The sequence below is a fragment of the Colletotrichum scovillei genome, assembly GCF_011075155.1.
Source record: "Colletotrichum scovillei strain TJNH1 chromosome Unknown Contig00001, whole genome shotgun sequence".
Lineage (NCBI taxonomy): Eukaryota > Fungi > Ascomycota > Sordariomycetes > Glomerellales > Glomerellaceae > Colletotrichum > Colletotrichum scovillei.
Genome location: NW_023336259.1, coordinates 1,440,178 through 1,459,915, shown reverse-complemented (window position 1 = coordinate 1,459,915; position 19,738 = coordinate 1,440,178). Strand labels below are relative to the sequence as shown.

At 53.0% G+C, this 19,738-nt stretch overlaps 5 protein-coding genes across 5 annotated transcripts; 3 read left to right on the top strand and 2 right to left on the bottom strand.

Annotated features, from left to right (window-relative positions):
- The first annotated feature begins 372 nt into the window (after positions 1-372).
- HER10_EVM0006926 (meiotic recombination protein DMC1) lies at positions 373-2,171 on the top strand. Its single transcript, XM_035476497.1, has one exon. It carries the CDS (start codon positions 397-399, stop codon positions 1,336-1,338), a length of 942 nt encoding a protein of 313 aa, XP_035338509.1. The 5' UTR covers positions 373-396; the 3' UTR covers positions 1,339-2,171.
- Positions 2,172-3,190: 1,019 nt separating this feature from the next.
- Positions 3,191-6,665, top strand: HER10_EVM0007502 (beta-1,3-endoglucanase). Its single transcript, XM_035477057.1, has 5 exons — positions 3,191-4,267; positions 4,325-4,391; positions 4,448-4,640; positions 4,696-4,734; positions 4,804-6,665. Exons 1-5 carry the CDS (start codon positions 3,870-3,872, stop codon positions 6,612-6,614), a joined length of 2,508 nt encoding a protein of 835 aa, XP_035338566.1. The 5' UTR covers positions 3,191-3,869; the 3' UTR covers positions 6,615-6,665.
- A 370-nt stretch (positions 6,666-7,035) lies between these two features.
- Positions 7,036-11,961, bottom strand: HER10_EVM0005683 (SH2 domain-containing protein). The gene is made up of 4 exons (XM_035475289.1): positions 11,551-11,961; positions 11,320-11,493; positions 7,641-11,268; positions 7,036-7,584 (listed from the first exon to the last, which is right to left on the bottom strand). Exons 1-4 carry the CDS (start codon positions 11,719-11,721, stop codon positions 7,322-7,324), a joined length of 4,236 nt encoding a protein of 1,411 aa, XP_035338372.1. The 5' UTR covers positions 11,722-11,961; the 3' UTR covers positions 7,036-7,321.
- Positions 11,962-15,082: 3,121 nt separating this feature from the next.
- On the top strand, positions 15,083-18,820 carry HER10_EVM0007822 (uncharacterized protein). Its single transcript, XM_035477366.1, has 4 exons — positions 15,083-16,327; positions 16,380-16,537; positions 16,589-17,120; positions 17,177-18,820. Exons 1-4 carry the CDS (start codon positions 16,052-16,054, stop codon positions 17,762-17,764), a joined length of 1,554 nt encoding a protein of 517 aa, XP_035338599.1. The 5' UTR covers positions 15,083-16,051; the 3' UTR covers positions 17,765-18,820.
- Positions 18,535-19,634, bottom strand: HER10_EVM0010192 (haloacid dehalogenase-like hydrolase; the record flags this gene model as incomplete). The annotated part of the gene is made up of 2 exons (XM_035479660.1): positions 19,395-19,634; positions 18,535-19,165 (listed from the first exon to the last, which is right to left on the bottom strand). The coding sequence occupies exons 1-2, from the start codon at positions 19,523-19,525 to the stop codon at positions 18,535-18,537; spliced, it is 762 nt and encodes a 253-aa protein (XP_035338814.1). The 5' UTR covers positions 19,526-19,634.
- Positions 19,635-19,738: the final 104 nt, after the last annotated feature.

Genomic DNA, 19,738 nt, shown 5'->3' with positions numbered 1-19,738 from the left:
ACTACAATATGTTCAACTTCACTTTGATTTCACATCGTATTTGATACCAAAATAGAGAGTGTTAGAGCTAGAGCGTTGTGTACCACTGTACTCCAACTGCGTCGAGAGTGCAACAGAAACAACCTTTGTACCTTAACTAGGTAAGGTAAGTAAAACGGAGAGAGATCGCCCACCTCACCGAGCTCGGTGTCGACCGCCCTTACCGTTGATAAGAGTGGTGGGGTATAGAGCACGGGCCATATGGCTGAATCAGGCCAATGATGGTAGCTTCTGATAAGAATGAGAGACCCACCTTGACTTTTTTCTCAGGCTTCGATGTGACAAGAATTCTGGCTGCTCACTCTTACTTCCATAGGACGACAACATTTCTTCGCGTTGAGCCGATCCCCCGCCAATATGTCAACCGCCGAGTCCCAAGGGGATGGTTTCCTTCTCTTGCCAGTGAAGCTCCCGGCACTTCCCTCGTGCCCCATCACCGCTCTTCACGAGATCCGCGTTCGACGAAATGCGCCCAGGATCCCGACCGAGATCGATGATCGAAGTCTCTTTCTCAAGAATGTCCCCGTGGACAGCACCGAAGCTCATTTTCGCCAAGTTTTCTCCGCTCTCGTCGGTCCAGGTCGCTTCGAAAGCGTTGCATTCGAGGATGATCGGAAGAGTGCCGCAGCTGTCGACCCAGTCAACGCTGCGAAGATTATGGGTCTAGGCAAGAAGCGCAAGCGCGGCGAACAGGAAGCAGAGGAGAGAGCCCGGGAGGAAGAAATCGCACGACTGCCCGAGACTTGGACAAGAAGGCTACGAAAAAGCGGTAGCAGCGCCATTGCTCTCTTCGCAGATGAAAAGAGCGTCGAGCTCGTGCTCAAGGCCATCAGGAAGGCGAACAAGACGACAAAATTTCCCGTCTGGGGACAGGGTGTTTCCGAGGATGAGCCCGAGCTTGGATCCGAATGGGTATCTGCACACATTCAGCTGTCGCGCTGTGACAAGGCGGCAACGCAGAAGTCGGTTCACGCCTTCTTCAACGTTTTCAATCGCAAGGAGAAGGAAGCGGCAGAGATGGCCAAGAGGTTGCGCAATGAGCCAGACGAGGACGGCTTCGTCACAGTTGTCCGCGGTGGACGTGTTGCTCCGGCCAACAAGAACGAGGCCGAAGAAGCCCGACAGAAGATGATCGACAGGGCCTCGAAGAAGAAGGACGAGACTACGGACTTCTACCGCTTCCAACTGCGCGAGCGTCGCAAGGCGGAACAAGCCGCTATGCTGAAGAGATTCGACGAGGACAAGAAGAAGGTCGATGCCATGAAGGAGAAGCGTGGCAAGTTCAGGCCGGAAACATGAATCTACAGATGACGTTTCCAACACATTACACAAGATACCCATGTAAAAAATATCAACTTCAGCGTAAGTGGTCTCTCCTCTTTCTCAGTGTACTCCGCTTTACATGATGACGCACGCGGGGCCAGCGAAGCACCTGTAGGCGAAGGGCTTGTCCCAGAGCCAGTGGTGCAGTGCCGACAAACACCGCGTTATATATATCTTCTCAACTTTGTCTGACATTTCGATCGGGGCTTTCTTCTTTTGCGATTAACGATAACGCTTGGAAAAAACAAAGACTCACGCAATGCTAGACCACCAGATTTAGAGAGCAAACAGGCTGGCTCTTACGACAGCAAGAGACCTGTTGTTCGAGTCATAGAATCACGTTTGCGGAAACAGGACCACTTCCGCCGAAGAGACTTGCCGTACACCTCCACGCCCTTTTGCCCAGGAGTGAGGGAGGTCGAGTGGGTGAAATGAGGAAACTCGTGCCGAGTCGAGTCGCAAAATAGAACCGCCGCGGCACAGGCGATCACGGATTGGTCTGATACTCGCGACCGCCACGCCGCTCAGCGTCCTCGGTAGAAAAAAATACAAAGCCACGTGTGCGGCAAGTCGATGTCTCCCAGTCGTGGCCTTCTCTCCCAACACAATTCCCGCAATCCTGGATTGAGCAACGCGATGTTTTCAGGTTCTGGACCAGTGGACGCCTATTGTTTAATCAAACGCTCCTCTGTGCAGCGCGTGGCGTCAATGTTCTTTTCGACACTACTCCCTTTCAGGTGTTGATTGTATTTTACTTGCTGCCCCTGTGCCTCTCTACTTTTTCCACCTTGTCTGGGTTCCAGTTCCGCCACGATGTTTTAGCGCTAGAGCCGGGGTATCATACTTCTCAACTGGTTCTAGTGGAAGAGTACTGGATGCGCCAGTGTTGGGCTACCACATGGCTGGTTCTCATGAATCGCGACGAGCGGGTGAAGTAGAAGAGAAAATTTATTTCTTCGGGTGTCACCAAAGTTCCACGGTTCCAACATGTACAATGTCCACCGCTCTCTCACAGCTGCTCTCCGGTGACTTGCAAAAAGATCCATTTTATGCGTATCTGCCTACTCTGTGCCGCACGTCGACGTCTAATTCATGGAAAGATCCTGGCACGATGCGGGTTTACGGTTATCGTCGCCGGATTCACCTCACCAACAAGGGCTTAAATGATGCTTAGTTGCTTACTGCCTCGGCGTCTGTATCCGATTCGGCATAGGCCAAAGTAGGAAGAGAAGCCCCGCAACACCCACGAATTCATCATGGGGTCACTCTGAGCCCTTTTCCCGTGGTGTTTATGACTTCCACATACCCACTCCTGAGCGCTGAGGCCCTGCCAAGCATTGCCATACTCGCGCACCGATGCTTGTCGTCTTCAGCTACATCCGAGAATAGCATCGTAGTTGAGAATGGCATTTCCATCTTCGCCTGAAGTCTCTAGCGTGGGAAACAGAATCCTGCCGCTCGTCACACGGACTTTGACGCGATGGGCCGCGATTGCCAACTAAAGGATTCATGACATGCGAGAACCATGTAAGATTGAGCAAACGACTCAGGATCCGGTAGGTTGTTGAGGATTCATACCGCGCCGCAGTCTACTCTTATGAGCATAATGCACGGTACTTTGCGAATTTGAGGAACCCTTGTTTTCTCTCAGGATCGTGTGTGTGCGTACCTGCAGCTTATTCCCACCCACATTGTGCGTAAACCGAAAGAGCGGCTGCATCAAGTCGAGGGGAGGGGATAACCCAATTAGCCGCAAAAGCCACCAAGTCCAGCCGCACCTGGCTCCTCGTGGTAACAATAGTCGCCAACCAACATCCCCTTTGAGTTAGTCCATCGGCCGATACAAGTCGAGAGCCCAACACCACAGCCGCATCGCTCGACGCCCCCGTGGCACCCATCGTGGGATCCCCCCAATCACTGTCAATCTTTCCCATTTCTGTAATTTCCTGGGCCCCTTTTCCGCACCTGATTTGGCGTAGGCAGGGTCGACTCTCCGGCTGGTGCCCGGACCTCACGATGCTTGGCTTCGGCAGCCATCATGGGAGTCGTGCATACGAAGACGACTTCCTTTGCAAACCTCCTTACCCTTCCGGGACATACAGACAGCAATGGCGAATAGTCCAGCACGACCAGACAGGCCGTCTTAGACTCTGTTCAGCGGGCCCTAAAGGAGGATATTTCCAAGATGAGAACCTCGCTTAGCCCTTCAAGGACGTCTAGCCCGCGGTGCCGCTGTGCCTCTGGTCATGTAAGTGGCCTGCGAACCAGCGGCGCGGGACAGATGCTCGAGCATTCAACGTGATGGCAGGACATCTTAAGCGGCACCTCGTCCGCCTAGAATGGGCCTTGTCCCGTTCACCTCACGCACCACTTCCGCCAACAGCCGTGTCGTCCAGCATCTCCTAGAGCACTCTTGCTCGTCCAACGACGTATCTCACGTCAAGCCATTCGTTATTCTCTATACAGCCTAACAAAGTCTCTCTTTGGATAATCATAATACAGCCATAATGGCACCTTCACTCTTTACCCTAGGCACGGCTGCCCTGGCCTTGGCTGGTGACGCTGTCGCCAAGCAGTTCGTCCTCGATGACACATACGACTCCACGAACTTCTTCGACAAGTTTGACTTTTTCGAGAGCAAGTACGGCACGGGAGATTATAATGACGTCGATCTCACTTCGGGCTACATCAACTATCGCACCCGTGTCGATGCCCAGAAGCTGGGCCTCATCAGCAATGCCGATGGCGAGGTCTACGTGGGTCCTGATGCCCACAACATCACCGAGTTCCCCGGCGTTGGCCGTTCAAGTGTGAGACTCGAGAGCAAGGCAATTTACAACAAGTCTCTCATGGTCGCCCGCTTTTCTCATCTTCCTAAACCTGTCTGCGGTGCCTGGCCTGCTTTGTAAGTTCTCTATCTCAGAGTGAACATCCAGTTCTCCCTATATTAACATCATTGAAGTTGGTCCTACGGTTCTCCATGGCCTAAGAAGGGCGAACTTGACTTTTTTGAGGGCTGGAACAACGCGGTAAGGATATAGTCTGCATGTCTGCACTCCAAAAGCTTGCTAAACAATTACGATAGGCTGCCAACAAGCCTGCTGCCCACACCTACCTCACGTCCGAACAGGGCCAGTGTGTCATCAGTGAGACCGGGCAGACAGCCAAGGTCAACACAGCAAACTGTGATCAACTGGCTCCTGGACAATACACCAATGAGGGTTGTACTACTACAGCCACCTCTGCTGACCCTTGGGGCTCGTCCGATGGTGGTATCTGTAAGTGGATTAGCATATCAGTCTTGGGATGGTTTTAACTAATCCTTCGACATAGATGCTGTTGAGTGGACAGACGACTACATCAAGTTCTTTGGTAAGTAACCTCCAAGCCCTACTTTATAATGCGAACGTGTACACAACATGTAGCTAACATCGCACCCAGCCTGGACCCATTCCGCAGCTCCCAAGAACATTGGCTCCGACTCGCCCGATACCTCCTCTTGGGGAACTCCTTCCATGCTCATCGCCAATGACAAGTGCAACATCAACAGCCACTTTGCCGATCAGCGACTCGTTCTGAACATTGACTTCTGCGGTGTTCTCGCCGGCAATGAGTACATCTGGAAGGACCAGTGCGCCGCGTCCACTGGCCACTCTGTCTGCTCGTCCTATGTCGCGGCGAATCCCAGCGCCTATAAGGACACCTATTTCAAGATCAAGGACATTCGTGTGTTCAAGGAGGGCAGCATAGCAGTGACGACTTCTGCGTCCTCTACCTCGACATCTGCCACAACGTCGTCTGCTTCGACATCATCTGCCTCCACATCATCCGCCTCGACGTCTTCGGCTTCGACATCGTCTGCAGTCACGTCGACTACCATCTCCACATCGGCATCTGCTTCGGTGTCCGCGTCTGCTTCCGCCTCAACCTCAACGACCGCCTCAATCTCTGCTTCTGCTAGCGGCTCGGTCACGGCAAAGGACACGTCCATCAGTGCCTCTGACTCCAAGACCGCCTCTGCTTCTGGCACTGCCTCTGCTTCTGGCACTGCCTCTGCTTCTGGCACTGCCTCTGCTTCTGGCACCGCATCTGCTTCTGGCACTGCCTCTGCTTCTGGCACCGCCTCTGCTTCTGGCACTGCCTCTGCTTCTGGCACCGCATCTGCCTCCGGAACTGCCTCTGCCTCTGGTTCAGCCTCTGGTTCAGCCTCTGGTTCAGCCTCTGGTTCAGCCTCTGGTTCAGCCTCTGGTTCAGCCTCTGGATCTGGGTCTGCCTCTGTCTCCGGCTCCAAGTCTGCCTCCGCCTCTGTTACTCCCACTGGCCGAATTACCACAAGTGCCACTGGCACCAAGTCAGCTACCGCCAGCGCGTCCGGTTCCATCTCCATCAAGTCCAACAGCAAGTCCGGCGAGGATGTCTGCACCGAGAGCGACGCCATCAGCACCAAGACTGGCGTAACCAGCAAACAGACACAGGCGGCTGCGACAACAACTCCTCCCGTCGAGCTTACGACCTCGACAGTCTACACCACTAAGGTGTCTACAATCACCGCGTGCCCGCCCACCGTTACCAACTGCCCAGCCCACATCGGCAAGGTCACGACGCAGATCATAGCTCTGTACACTACCGTCTGCCCCGTCTCATCTGTCCCTGCTCCCAAGCCCACCGAGCCGGTCAAGGGCAACGACAAGTCCAACGACAAGCCCAATGATAAGCCCAACCCTGGCCCTGGCCCTGCCCCTGGCGTCTCGACTACCACCTTCACCACCGTCTACACCATCACCAAGTGCCCGCCGTCAGTCACAAACTGCCCCGTCGGTAGCGTCACCACCAAGATCGTCACAACATCGATTCCCTCCGCTGGCACCTCCGTGCCCATCGTGACAAAGGTCGTCCCCACGGCCGCCTCAGGCCCTAACTCCGCCCCCGGCCTGACCAAGACCCTCTCCACGGTCTCCCCATCCGGAGTCCCTCCCAAGCCCAGCGCCCCTGGTGGCAACAACTACGGCTCCGGCTCCGGCAACGGCACCATCCCCAAGCCTCCTACCGGCTTCAACGCCACCGTCCCGGTCACCAAGGCTACCACTCTCACTGCCTCCAAGCCCGCGGGGACGGCCCCCGGTGCATCAACAACTAGCTATTCTAGCGCCAGCTCCCCGACCAAACCGGCTGTCGTTGTCAATGCGGCCGTTCAGGCAGGTGCCAGCTTCCTGCTGATGGCTGTTGGTGCCCTTGCAGCCTTGGCTCTTTGAATGGCTACAACGCTTTAGTTCCTTTCGGCGATGTTGACGGTGTAGATGTTAGAACAATGTTTAATGTATACTGAGTTGCTTATAATTTGGTACAAAGAGATCGATGACAGCCATGCTCTTTCCTTTTGTTAGTACTAGTACATGATCGGCACATCAACGTAGACTTAGAGACATATAAACCTAGCTAGCTGCCTGGCTGCTTTGCAACTCTTCAATAACAAAGGCATCGAGCTTCATGATGTGCACCGAGGTTTCACCTACGAGAGGGTGATCCCCGAAGAACTTAACGTCGGTACCTCATGTTTAGCATGTGAGAGAGTCCCATGATTGAGCTGAGTGATGACTATTGTCATTGAGGAATTCCAATTTTTGTCTACTGGCTTTTTGACCTTCAAGGGCCTTTTTACTAATCTACATGAATGATGATGATGCGTGATACCCCCGTTCGCTTCCGTGAACCCCCCCCCAAACTGATTCCAGGGAACCGAGGAGTTCCCAAATAAGACAATTCCACGCACTATTTCACTGGGACCCTGCCTCTGTCCAACCGCCCACACATCTGAGGTAGTCTTTTTCTTCTTCATCATTATCAAGTGTCGTCCATTCTTGCCATCCCGCTCTCAATAGCAGCCTTCAAGCGACGAGCTAGCTGTGACGTAGTCTCTAGTCACAGGGGCGGAAGGCCTCGTGCCGTGGGTAGATGGACCCTATCTACCACCGCCCTTCTGCATCTTGGTGATTTCGGTCTGGTAACGGATCTTGAAGCCGTTGCACAGCGCTCTCATGTCAGGGTAGGCCTGCTTCAGTAACTCGAAGCCACCCGGAATAACACGAACAGGCCACGAGTTGACACGAGATCCACGACTCGCCTTGAAGCAAAGCCAGAAGTAGCCGGGATGCTTGGGGTCGATACAGAACGCATAAGCGGACCGGTTGGGATTGGCATCAATGTATGTGGTGAGCCATTTCTCTGTATTGCATGATCAGTCGTCGCTCATGTCAATGGTAAATCACGGAGGCACATACCAAGATCCGTCTTGGACCGCTTCTCGAACTTCTCATGCTGCATCATCTCATCCACCTTGCGAGACATAGCCTCGATGTGTTCGTGAATCAACTCATCCAGATCCTTGTAGGTGAACTTGCCACCAACCCTGAGAAGCTTGCCGACGGAAAACTCTGTCTCTTTTTGGAGCTCAAGCACGTCGACATGTTGGAAAACACCATCGGCGACCTTCCAGGTGATAGCCAGATGGTCGTTACCTTTTGAGGAAGGTCGAATGATGACCTCTCCGGCGGCTTGGGTACCAAGCCATTGCTCAGCTTCCAATCCGTTAAACGGCTTGAACAGCGGGTGCTTGATGACTCTCTGGGTGCGTCCGGTGGTCTTGTCCTTTTCGCGGAGTTCTTCCTTATCAGCTGCCTCCAGTCTCTCGTCCCACTGGCCATGGCCATGGTATAATTGACGCTTGTAAGGGCGTTTGACTTCGGCTTCTCTTGCAGAAAGCTTGGCCAAGAAGTCCTTGTAGTTTACCTCAAGAACCTTGGCTTGCACCGTCTGTCCGGTCGTGAGAAGACCTCTGACTCGAACACCATCAGGGCCGTCGTGCGACTCGATGCGGCCCTCTATGCCGCAGTCAAGCTTCACTATGGCGAAGTCATCTTTCACCACTCGGATGTTGACGGGGATGATCATGCCCTGGGCGAGTGTGTCCTTGGTCTCGCCAGTGAACATTGTGAAAATCTCGTTCGGACCGAGGCTTGAGAAGTTTCTGCGCAACTCCTCGTAGGGGGCTTGAAGTTCAGCCCGAATTGTCTCGAGCGTAGCGCGCTTCCGCTGGCTGTAATTGCGCTCAAGTTGCTCCGCATATTCCTCGAGGATAAGCTCATTGACCTTCTCTTGTTCGTCTTCCTTAAAGAGTTTTCGAACAATAGCACCGGGTCCATTGTGATCCGTCTCCGCTTTGACGTCCTCTTCATCAAGTTCAAGGGCGTCGGCTGCCATCTTGCGACCCAGCTCGTAGTCCTCTGGGTGGACACGGGTGTTGTCAAGGGGGTCTGAGGCGGGGTTGGTCGCATCGTAGTCGATGAAGAGGAAACTGGCGCAGTTGTTCCAGACTCTTGGGCCCACAACCGGCAGCTTGCCACTGTCGGGGTCGCCAACCAGCTCATCTCTGCTGCCGACAGCTCCTCCGTTCGCGTTGATGGCTTTGATGACGCTTGTAGCCTTTCGGGGACCAAGACCGGCGACATAGGGCAGGAGGTTTGCTGTGTAAGAATCGCCCACGGCCTCGTTGATGTTGACACCACAGAGATTGACCATGTCAACCATCGCGGACTCGAGGTGCTTGAGTAGCTTCTCTTGGGGTAGCAGGTTTTGACAAGGATGGAAAGCCAGCGATGCAATGTCTTTACCAAGAGCCGCATACTCCTTGAGAGGGTTTTGCATGTAGTGCGCCAAAGCGATGCAATATCTTGTGAGTGAACTGAGAGTAGGGTGCTCTGCGACTGCTCTAGGGCTGTCCTTGTAGAGACGAGCCACCTCGTCATTTACCACGATGACTTCTAGAGGCTCAGTGCGGTACTCCCCAAGCTCAGGGTCATCGAACTCAGGCCCCATCAAGCCCTTCTCGCTGATGAGACTTTCTAGGTCTCTCACAAGCTTCTGCGTATCTGCAGACCATCCGCTAATACCGATGGCATCCGGGCGGCGCCTGTTGACGATCTCCACAAATTCTTCGCGAGCTCGCTCGTCACGAGCTAGATTGCCCAGCTTTCCCTGCTCAATGACCCGGCCATCTTCCTCAACGGAAGCCCAGAGTGTAGGGTCGCGAGCTGGATCGGCCATTCCGTTGGAGAGAGTGATGATTCGGGGCAGTGTGCCAAGAATCATACCCTTGGGCTTGTATGGTGCTTGATCGAGCCTCTTTGAATATTCTTCTCGGCAGGCTTTGAGGACTTCTTCTTGGCATGCAGTCCGGAGAGACTCCTTGACGCCCTTGGCAATGATCTTAGAAAGCCGAGGAACAATGAGATCAAGTACCTTCTGACGTTCATCGTTCCATCGATCCGCGAGTTCACTGTAGTTGTCTGAAATGAACTCTTGGCGCAACGAGCGCTTGAAGCCCTCGTCGTTCTCTAATGTCAGCTTAACCTCGATGAGACCCTCTTCCTCGGCCTTCATCATCTTGAGGTACAGATCTGGCTGGCGAGCAACGTCGGCGATTGTCTGGTTGATGAGATACTTGACCTCGTAGAATGGATGTGACTCGTCAATCTTCTTCAATCCCTTCTCTGTCCGGCGACAGCTGATTTCGCCCATCTGGTAGAAGTTGACTCTAAAGTGCTTCCGCATACGAGGGTTGACAAACAGCTCCTCTGCGTACATCTGGCGAGCAGCGTACATCACAGTATCACCGGTTTGGAATTCTTCATCCGTGAGGGAGTCGGCGAGGTCGTCAGGAAGCTGGCTGTCGTCGTCGGCCCAGACCTTGTTGCCCTCGCGAAGAGTGTTTTGGGCGAACCGATCCGGAGTGATACCGTAGGCACGGACAAAACCAATAGCCTTGCTCCTCCTGACTCTGTCGACAAGATTTGATTTGGAGCCTGGGCGCTTCATCTGGTTGCCATTTCCGTTCATGAAAGACAAATCCTTGAGCTCGTTGGTGTACTGGAAGTGGAGGTAGTCCTGCAAATCTTGCAGTTCTTCCATGGTCGCAGCTTGGGGAATCATATCTTCGAGTACATCATCCTTGATGCTAGCAGCAGATTTAAGGTTCTCCAGCGTCTTTTCCAGAGCGTTCCGCTTTTCGATCAGTGAACGGAACTTGATATCAAGCTCCAAAATTCGCCATAAGTCGTCCTGAGTAAGAAGCTTGTCTGCGCTGACAATCCATTCAGGGGCGTCAGGGTCGTCGCGATGATCGGGATTTTTGGTCTTCTTGGCATGGATCAGGTAATCCTTGCGATGCTGAAAGACGTAGGGTACCTCAACGTCGTCAACGACAAAGAACTCGAGGACCTTGCCAATCGCCTTGGTGAAGGGTCCGTGTAGTTCGGACTGGAGCAGCTTTTTGGGCCACATCAAACCCGCAATCCACCGAGCCTCTTCCTTGAACTGCTCAGCGCTAATTTGCAAGTGCTTGAACGGTTTTCGGTCCAGCTGGAATCTTTCAGGCTCGTCCGTGAATCGAATCTGGTTGTCCTCGTCGGTCAAGAGCTTCTCCTTCAACTGTGAAGGCTCAAACACGTCCTTGAGCTCAATAACCTGCTCTTCGCGTTCGCGGTCTTCTTGCTCTTCTTCCATTTGGAGGGCCCACTCGTAATCCTCGCCATTACCGAAGATTGCCTCCATGTCCTCCAAGGCGTCTTTATCGAGGCCTGAGGTGTCGACGACGCCTCCAACTCCTCTGTCGCGGGGCCGGGCGACTTCGGCATCTTCTTGCTGACGCGCTCGTTCGTCCTCATCCTCCGGATAATCTTCCTCAATGAAGTCTTCGAACTCGTCAGCTTGGGGGCGGTAGTTCGATCGGCCGTAGGGTTTTTGGTCGTTGGCTTCCTCGTCGTCATCAGAGAACATGTCCTCTAAGCCGCGTCGCTCGGGGCCACGGTCGTCCTCGTCCCGATGTCCTCGTTTGAGACGCTTGAATTTAGGCTACAGACACGTTAGTACAGCCGGTAGCGATAATCCGTGGGGGCATCGTACCTGTGTTGGTGCTCTGCGCTCGATTTGTTCCCCGATAAGTTCCAGGTCATCCTCGTCCAGCCGCTCTTCCTCTTCTCTGTCGCGATGCTCTCGCTTCCGCTTTCGCTCGTGAGCATCTTCGTCCTCACCTTCTTCCTCTTCCTCATCTTCGTCGACAATAAATCCTTCGCGAATCTGAGTGAAAGAAACAATTAGTCAGTCGTCAACGTAATTTAAATGTTCATCGCCTACTTTGCGCGCTTCCTCCTCATCTTCATCGTCCTCTTCCTCTTCGGAAGAGTCCTCAGGGGCCGCATTTCTTCTGCGCGCAGATCTAGGGTCGGCATCCTCATCTACAGACTCCTCATCCTCATCATCGAGCTCGGCCTCGCCGTCGACGAAATCACGCATTGAGGCGCTCATCTTGAAGTTGCCTAGAATCGAAGTCGCAGCGCGTGGTGAAAGCGACGCCTTCGTCGGTGGACGATACCTGGTAGGCGCGTTGCGATCGCTGAGAGAGCTCGACTAGGCTCAGAATTTGATTAGAAAAGAAAGTATCGTGCCCGAATTAATGAATCGATGTCGAGATGGGTTCGCTCAAATTCGGAGGAAAGAACGTGGGCAAGAATTGAAGGAAGGCGTCCTTGACCAGGCAATTTTCAGTTGCCTCTCCAGCACGCCTGCACTTGGAATAATTGAAAGCTTGGACCTCCAATGGCTCTCCCAGCGCGCCTCGTTCGCTGACCCGATCTTCAGCCTCAGACCCGGAAGGCCCACTGTGGCTGGTGGTGGTTGATCCGACTTCCGCACAGAGCCACTTATCTTATCGGTTTATCCGAAATGTAACACTGTACCTAAGGTACCTACCCGCGCAGGGGGGGGTTTTCAACATTGCCCCAAAAGTATGTACCCTTAATGCCCTTAGGCATCATAAGTATCTACTAGAACAGGTAGGAGCCACATCAGTATGTGTGCTGAGTTAAACATGCAAACACTGTTCCTTCCTCCTTCTGTTTTTGTAGTTCAGAATGGACCCACTCTGTACATATATGATCACTCCGAGTGCTCGAACAGAGGAGAATTAGAACAGATGTTGAGTAATATCGTGATTTTTATTAGAAATGCTGACCCTTGGGCTCATTCTAGAATCTGTATATAGTTGGACCATTATACGGGCAGCAGGGTGCACATACAGCATAGTCCATTAAGGGGGCAGAGGGATGGACCACTTTTGAAAACCCCCCCCCAAACCCGCATAGGTACCTACTGCGTAAGGTAAGGTATGTGATATTACCACGTGCAAAGTGATTCTGCGTCCCCTGCTCGCGATGTGAATCCCAGATTTCCGAAGACTAGCTACCTTAGGCTGATTTATCCACTTCCGCTATTCCAAGTCGCTGTTCATGACTCTATGTATCCGACATGGTCTCATTGAGAAGAGTCACTGCATCAGCTCAAGCATCCTTCAGAGAATCATGAAGCTTCAGTGACTATTTCTTGGGACACCCGCTAGCTCATGTAGCTTAGCTGAACAATGGGAGGCTTCTTGGAATGATCGATACTAGGTGTAGACGGCAACCTGTATTAGTCTGTAAGCGTTTGGCTAACCGGCTTGGATTGGCTTGCCTGCGGACAGCGTAGTCCTACTCTTTCCAGCTGTTCCTTCACGAATGCAACAAACTCCAGTCACTTGCTAGTTGTGCGGAGGCAGAGGGGATGCAAAGAACCTGTCAACCCTAGGCGATATTACGTCCATGATACTGTTTCGAGATCACAGTTGGCATGAGCAGCATAAACAGGAAATCGCGAAGGAGGATCCTTTCAAGAGTTTTCATCTTCGTCTGCCAACATGACACAGATGTTGGCGCCGCAGGGAAGCGCATTCTGCAGCCAACGACAAATTAGCAAGCCATGAACCCATCATGCAGCATTTCATGGCACAATCCCGCGCTTGGGCAGCCATCTGGAGCCTGTCGGGAAGCAGAACAGACCAGACACACAGACATTCGAGGCTTGTTGGTTGGTGTGGGAGGGGCAATGAGGGCGGGCGGCAAGACACTGAGACACCAGGCTGTTTTGCGACTCAAGGCCCTGGTACAAAACAAAGTGGGATTTCTTCAATGCCTCACCACTGTTGGCTCGAGTTGCCTCATCACACCCAGCGTGGCAGCCCACCGGCTTATATGAAGTGCCCAGACGACTCCTAGCCCCTGTCATGGAATTGAGTGATGGGTTGAAAGGGTGACGGAGACAGCGACGCAATTGGACTTGACGGCTTCTTAAAGGGTGAAGGGATGAATCGTGGGCCATCATTGAAGGATGGTACAGATAGTGGTAGGAACGGATGGAAGCAGATAAATTTAGAGGCAGTTAGCTGTCTTTGATTGGCGTGTAGATCTGCACTCCCGTACTGCTTATTTCTTACTCCGTTGTCTCTGCCATGTTGTGGCAATGGTTGGGACCGATGGTGTCAAATGCAGGCGGATACAGCGGCAGGCCAGAGAGTAAGGTACCGGTAGCTCTCTTCAAGTCATAGTCGAACTTGTATTTCTGCCTTTTTTCGCTGACAACCTGCTAATGTTGATGGGAAGTTGGAGCGTAGAGGAAAGGATAGCCGTCGATTCCCGGCTCGTATACATACTCAGAGGGAGGTACCCCGTAGATAGGTAGAGTGAGGTGGATCGAGGCGGGCTCTGGGCTTTTGAGTCTGTGCTGTCGAGGAAGAATCACGGATCCGATATCTTACGTTGAGTTGAGGTAAAATAGGATGTCCTTCCCTGGACGGACCAGTCCAGAGACCCCTCAGTCGCCAACCCAGGGTTGTCGATGGCTCCACGGAACTGCAAGGTCCCCTAGAGGATTCAGACGTTCTGCTGCTACTGTAGCTCTAAAACGTGCGTCAAGTCATCTCTATCCCGTACTCCGGAGCTGGGTCTCGACGTCTCTAAAACACTGGCCCGGGCTAGTGCTGGGCTGTGGCCCGTTTGGGTCCTCTTGTTGTTATCCGTTGCTGATCCCAGCCACTCTGCATCTGACCTTGAGGTAGCTACCTAAGGCATGTTGGGGACTCTGGGTACTTGGCTTTACGTCTGTAGATATTAGTAAGGAGAAGTATCCGTAGCTTTATTCGGATACAGTACCGCAGCGTTGGTGGGGCGCTTCCATTTGTATCGTATCCGCCATTGTCGCAGAGAAAGAAACAGCGAACTGCAACACTAGGAAACCACGAAGCCGACGAACCAAGAAGCCAAAGAGACGTCCAGTCTCAACTTGTGTACATAGGTAGAAACGATGTAGCGTAGCGTCGGCTGGCCAGCAAGGAAATCAGTGGAAATGACACAAGTGACCAAACCTGCCCTGACGGACCGAGACCAAGGTGGGAAAGGCCTGGAAGACTTTACGGACGAGTAACCGTCGCTCTCGCTACTGGAGCGCGGATTAGAACCTGGAGGGGATGCCGCCCCCGGTTGGTCCCAGGTTCAGGTCTTAAACAGATACAGCCGCGCTGTGTGATCCGAAACCATTTCTGAGCCCTCATTTGTCGACTCGGGGTGTGCTGGAGACTTGCGTCTCGACACTAGACTGGACGGGACCGGACTGGACCGTGATTCTTGTGGGCTGTTCCTGCCACCTCGTACTCCGGGCACGGGTAAGTGGAGGTAAGGTACCTCACTTCAGGCACCTGTGCACCATCACCTTAGGTACCTTCCTACCTTACCTTTCCCCCTCCACTGGGTGTACCACTGCGCTCCAGTTGGGTTGGGGGTCTCCCACTCCATCGCACCCGGGCACCTCAGGTCTGTTCTGCTTTGGATGTTTGTGTGGCAGAACGAACCTTTGTTTGATCTGACACCACTTACTCTTCACCTCTCAGGTCGACTAGGTACCTACTGCAACTGCGTCTTGTTCTCCAAGCGCTCGAAACTGGTCCATCATTCTACTGCTTTACTTTCTCTTCCATTCATCCACTCATCCATCCCCTCCCCGTCATCCTCTTCTTAACCATCCTGACCCGCGACCCACGTTCCGCCCGTTTACCTATCGAGAGCAACCTCATTTACTTCTACGAGGCCCTCTCATTTACTCCTATCCAGCGACACGGAGCACGTTGCCTATTTCTTGCTCGTCTACCCCTCCCCCCTCGCCATTTCTCGGAGTCGCCTCCCTACCTTACCTTCCAACCCCACCTTGGCCGAAACGGGGACGCCATCGAGAACAATCACACCAATAAATTTCGAGTCGTCTACGCCCCTCTTCCTCCTTCTCCTTTCTTACACGCAGTCGTCGACTCCGGATATCGTCCATCGCTTCTTCCGCCAAAGCGATATTAAACTCAACCTCTGCCCGCCGAGCATCAACGAACCTTCGCAGCTCGCCTTTCCCCCCTCCTGTTTCCCGACGCAACCCCGATTTCACGATTCCTTTACAGTGACAGGCCAGTCTTTGGTATTTGATTACACGAGACCGTTGGTTCCTGGCATCTGTCCTCGGCACAACCGATTCGACCCAGGTCAACTCGTGTGCGAACGCTACCCAATACGCGAATCACAGTTCCCGACGATCCGAGACGGCAAATAGCTTAAATCGCAGCGCAGGAGACCACACACACACACACACTGGAGGGTGTGGCTCTTTACAACAGCGTGAACAGGGCATGATAATTACCTGTTCGTCGTTGTAACTGCTGGCGTTATTCAGCTTTACTTTCCGTTTTCCGCATTACGACTTTGTGACGGAGACCTGTTAGCCCAAAATGGCTGACCCTTTCGCGCCTCGCTCTATGAAGCGCAAGAACGTCAAAGGCCTGGCCTTGACACCTGCTGCGCCCAAGCCTCCACCGACCGCCGAGACCAGCAGTCACCGCGATAAGGACGGCGGTGACCAGTCGGCACAGCTGGAGATTGGCATCGAGTACAAGCTGGATCTGCGACCAGAGGACCTGGAAATTCTGAAGGAGCTCGGCTCAGGAAATGGAGGTACCGTCAGTAAAGTCAAACATGTTCTTACCGGAACTGTCATGGCACGAAAGGTCGGTCATTGCTGTTGTCCTGCTCGGAAGGTCAAGTACTCACCAATATCAGGTCATCCACGTGGAAGCAAAGAAAGAGATGCGCAAGCGCATTGTGCGTGAACTTCAGATTATGCACGGCTGCTCATCCGAGTATATTGTCAACTTCTACGGAGCCTTCCTGAACGACCACAACGACGTCATTATGTGTATGGAGTACATGGACGTTGGGTAAGCGAGTGTCCGATATACTTCAGCAACCTTGGCTAACATGTCTCTCAGTGCTTTGGATCGGGTATCCAAGGTCTTTGGGCCTGTTCGAGTGGATGTCCTCGGAAAGATTGCCGTGGCTACCTTGGGAGGCTTGACCTACCTCTACTCGAAGCATCACATCATGCACAGAGACATCAAGCCGTCCAATATTCTGGTGAACTCTAGGGGAAGCATCAAGCTTTGCGATTTTGGCGTGTCTGGAGAGCTCATTAACTCTGTTGCTGATACCTTTGTGGGAACTTCAACGTACATGGCACCCGAGCGAATCCAGGGCGAGAAGTACACAGTAAAGTCAGATGTGTGGAGTTTCGGTCTGACCATCATGGAAATGGCCATTGGAAAGTTCCCTTTCAACGCAAGCGAGCAACTTTCGGACGGCGAGTGCGCACCCGCCGGCATTCTGGACCTTTTGCAGCAAATTGTCCACGAGCCTGCGCCCAGGCTACCCAAGAGCGATGCCTTCCCTTCGATTTTGGAAGACATGATTCAAAAGTGCCTGTCCAAGGTTCCTGACGAGCGGCCTACTCCTCAGGAGCTCTTTGTAAGTATATCCCCCAAACATGAATCAACCGTGCCGCTAACATATTTTCCCACCAGGACCGTGATCCGTTCGTCCAAGCTGCCAAGAGAACACCAGTAGACCTGAGAGAGTGGGCAGTTGGTATGATGGAGAGGGACAATCGCAAGTCTCACTTGGCGCCCCAGCTTTCTCCAGCAACACGCGATCTGCTCAACTCCAATGATTCCCCAACATATCATGGCGGTTCTGGAAACGATCGATCCCTGGACACCCCTACTTCAGGAGAAATTCCTATTGCCGGCGCTGGCATTATTTCTCCGAGAGAGCCCGCCAGTCACTCAAACCGCTCTCCCACTAGAAATGGGCTCAACACAATGAGCAGTAGACAGCCGGGTGGCCATCCTGGGATGGGACAGAGAATTGTTACCACCAACTCGATCCCCAAGGTTGGCGAGTATCCGAACAGTGCTGGTCCGGTGAGCGCCAATGCTGCGTCATTTAGCCTGCCTGTTCGCCCGGCTCCTGGCGGACCTCTACCTCCGGCCCCTCCTCGAAAGGGCACACCTGATGATCCGAGAAGAGAGAACCGGAGACAAGCTACCTTTGGCATGCCTCCGGCGCCCAGAAGCTACGCAAGCGACGTGTACAACGGCACCTCCAACTAGTCGCAGGAGGGCTTCGACTATACACATAGCATTGGGCCTCAATCCCACCAAGCTCACCAACTGCATGATAGAGCATCAAATCGCGCCATTCCGCCACAACAGCCACATCCATCTTTCAGCCAAGGACCGAGAACTTGCAATATTTCTACCCAGATGGCTTTTCAACCAGCATCTGACGAACGGGTTCAACGTGCAATCTCATCAGCTCCGCTTTACTCGTCTCAGAAGATGGACATGCCCGATAACAGAAGCTGCAGGACGCGTCGCGATGACAATGTCGCCGGCTTAGAAGACCCCTTCATCTAGACGCGTAGAAAAGCTGGGTTGAAGCCTCAGATCAAGTTCCAGCGGCGAAATGTGTCGATTCGATCGTAGGGAAGCTTCTTACCCTCTTTTCATCAGCATCACTCGGCGCATGTATGGACAACATTCTCCTGCAGACTTCGGGAAGTTTGGGGTTTCACGCACCATGGGAAGGCACATCAGTCAAGTCTTTAGAAAGCTTGTGCAGGGCATTCATCATCGATCGCGATCGAGACAGGAGGGATATGTCGACACAAAAAGCCTCTCATGTAGGGTACCATGTATCTAGCAAACTTGGAGGATGGGTTCGACGGTGGCTGATATGCCAATGAGACAGAGACGAATGATTGAGCAGTTCGTCCTGCTTGTCTTGACCATGGTGTCTTATACTCTCTTGAACTTTTTCTAAATAGACATCAAAGTGACAGTAGACAAGGTGCCATCTAGTCCCTCCTCCTGTTTCTCTTTTACGTCGATGAAACTGGCTCCCTGCTGCTAAAACCCTCTTCAAGGATAGGAATCAGCTCGTCTAATCGGCGAATCACCAAGTCAGTGTGCTCGTGGTCGACCAGATGTACATTAACATCGTTGGCAAGGAGCACTGTCGCCGCGCCAGCTCTTCGCCCAGCCGTCATGTCATCGATCGAGTCCCCAACCATGATCAGCTCACTACCATCACCGACGGTTGTCTCCTTCGCGTCAGTCGAGGTGTTTGCTTCTTTGACGAGACCCCAGTTTCGCGCGATATGCAGAATGCCTGCGGGATCTGGCTTAGGCGGACGAAAGTCGCGGGTTACGATAGGCTCGAAAAGTGACCCCTCGAGGAACTTCCCGAGAAGGTGTGCAACGGGCGCGTCGAAGTTGCGGGTGCAGATGCCCTTGCGGACGCCGCGGCTGTCGAGGTAGGACATGAGCTCCACGAGGCCCGGCTGGGCCACCTGAGAGGCCATGGCCGTACGCTCGATGTGGCGAATGGACTCCATTGCTGTCTCTTGTTCCTCCTTTGTGGGAAGGGAGTAGACGTGGTCGAGGATATCTACTTTCTTTGTGATGCCGAGGGCTTGACGCATCTCGCCGAACATGTACGTTTGAGGTTCACTTGATGATAGTCAGTAAAGTTCGTAAGAAAGTATATGCGGCTTGTAAGAGTATTTAATAAGTTTGTGAATATGTGAAATGTATGGTATTTCGTGGACTCTTGTCTGAAAAACCAGCCGCTGGGGATGAAGTAGTTCTGCTCTGCCGGGGGTGCCAAAGTTGGGGTTCGAATAAGATACAGAATGAGAAAGTATGATGGCTATAAGCAATGAGACACCTGATCACGTACCATAACGTTCCATCAACATCGAACACAATGCCTTTGAGTCGCGGTGCAGTTGAGTTTGCTGCAGCGCCTGGCTTCAACGGGGCAAATTGCCGGGGAGCGTGTGTAACCATTCTCGAGACGAATTTCTTCATGGGAGAAGATCTGGTGCTGAGGAAAGCTCAAGGCCAACGGCGAGACGACGATTAGGATTTCCCGACTTTGAGATAGAGTTTGCGGTGGTTGCGATACCTTCTATAGAGGAGCACGAGGAGCTGTTGCGATGAGTCGTTTAACCCTCAACTAAGACGGAAGAGTACGTACACACCCGCACTGGATCGATGACCGCGAGTCGGGAATGCGTCCTG

Coding starts and splice junctions, on each gene's coding strand:
- HER10_EVM0006926 (XM_035476497.1), top strand. CDS start 397: ATGTCAACCGCCGAGTCCCAAGGGGATGGTTTCCTTCTCTTGCCAGTG.
- HER10_EVM0007502 (XM_035477057.1), top strand. CDS start 3,870: ATGGCACCTTCACTCTTTACCCTAGGCACGGCTGCCCTGGCCTTGGCT. Junction 4,392..4,447: donor TTGAGGGCTGGAACAACGCG/GTAAGGATATAG, acceptor CAATTACGATAG/GCTGCCAACAAGCCTGCTGC. Junction 4,735..4,803: donor CGACTACATCAAGTTCTTTG/GTAAGTAACCTC, acceptor CATCGCACCCAG/CCTGGACCCATTCCGCAGCT.
- HER10_EVM0005683 (XM_035475289.1), bottom strand. CDS start 11,721: ATGAGCGCCTCAATGCGTGATTTCGTCGACGGCGAGGCCGAGCTCGAT. Junction 11,494..11,550: donor ATGAGGAGGAAGCGCGCAAA/GTAGGCGATGAA, acceptor TCTTTCACTCAG/ATTCGCGAAGGATTTATTGT. Junction 7,585..7,640: donor GCGGTCCAAGACGGATCTTG/GTATGTGCCTCC, acceptor CATGCAATACAG/AGAAATGGCTCACCACATAC.
- HER10_EVM0007822 (XM_035477366.1), top strand. CDS start 16,052: ATGGCTGACCCTTTCGCGCCTCGCTCTATGAAGCGCAAGAACGTCAAA. Junction 16,538..16,588: donor ATGGAGTACATGGACGTTGG/GTAAGCGAGTGT, acceptor CATGTCTCTCAG/TGCTTTGGATCGGGTATCCA. Junction 17,121..17,176: donor CTACTCCTCAGGAGCTCTTT/GTAAGTATATCC, acceptor TTTTCCCACCAG/GACCGTGATCCGTTCGTCCA.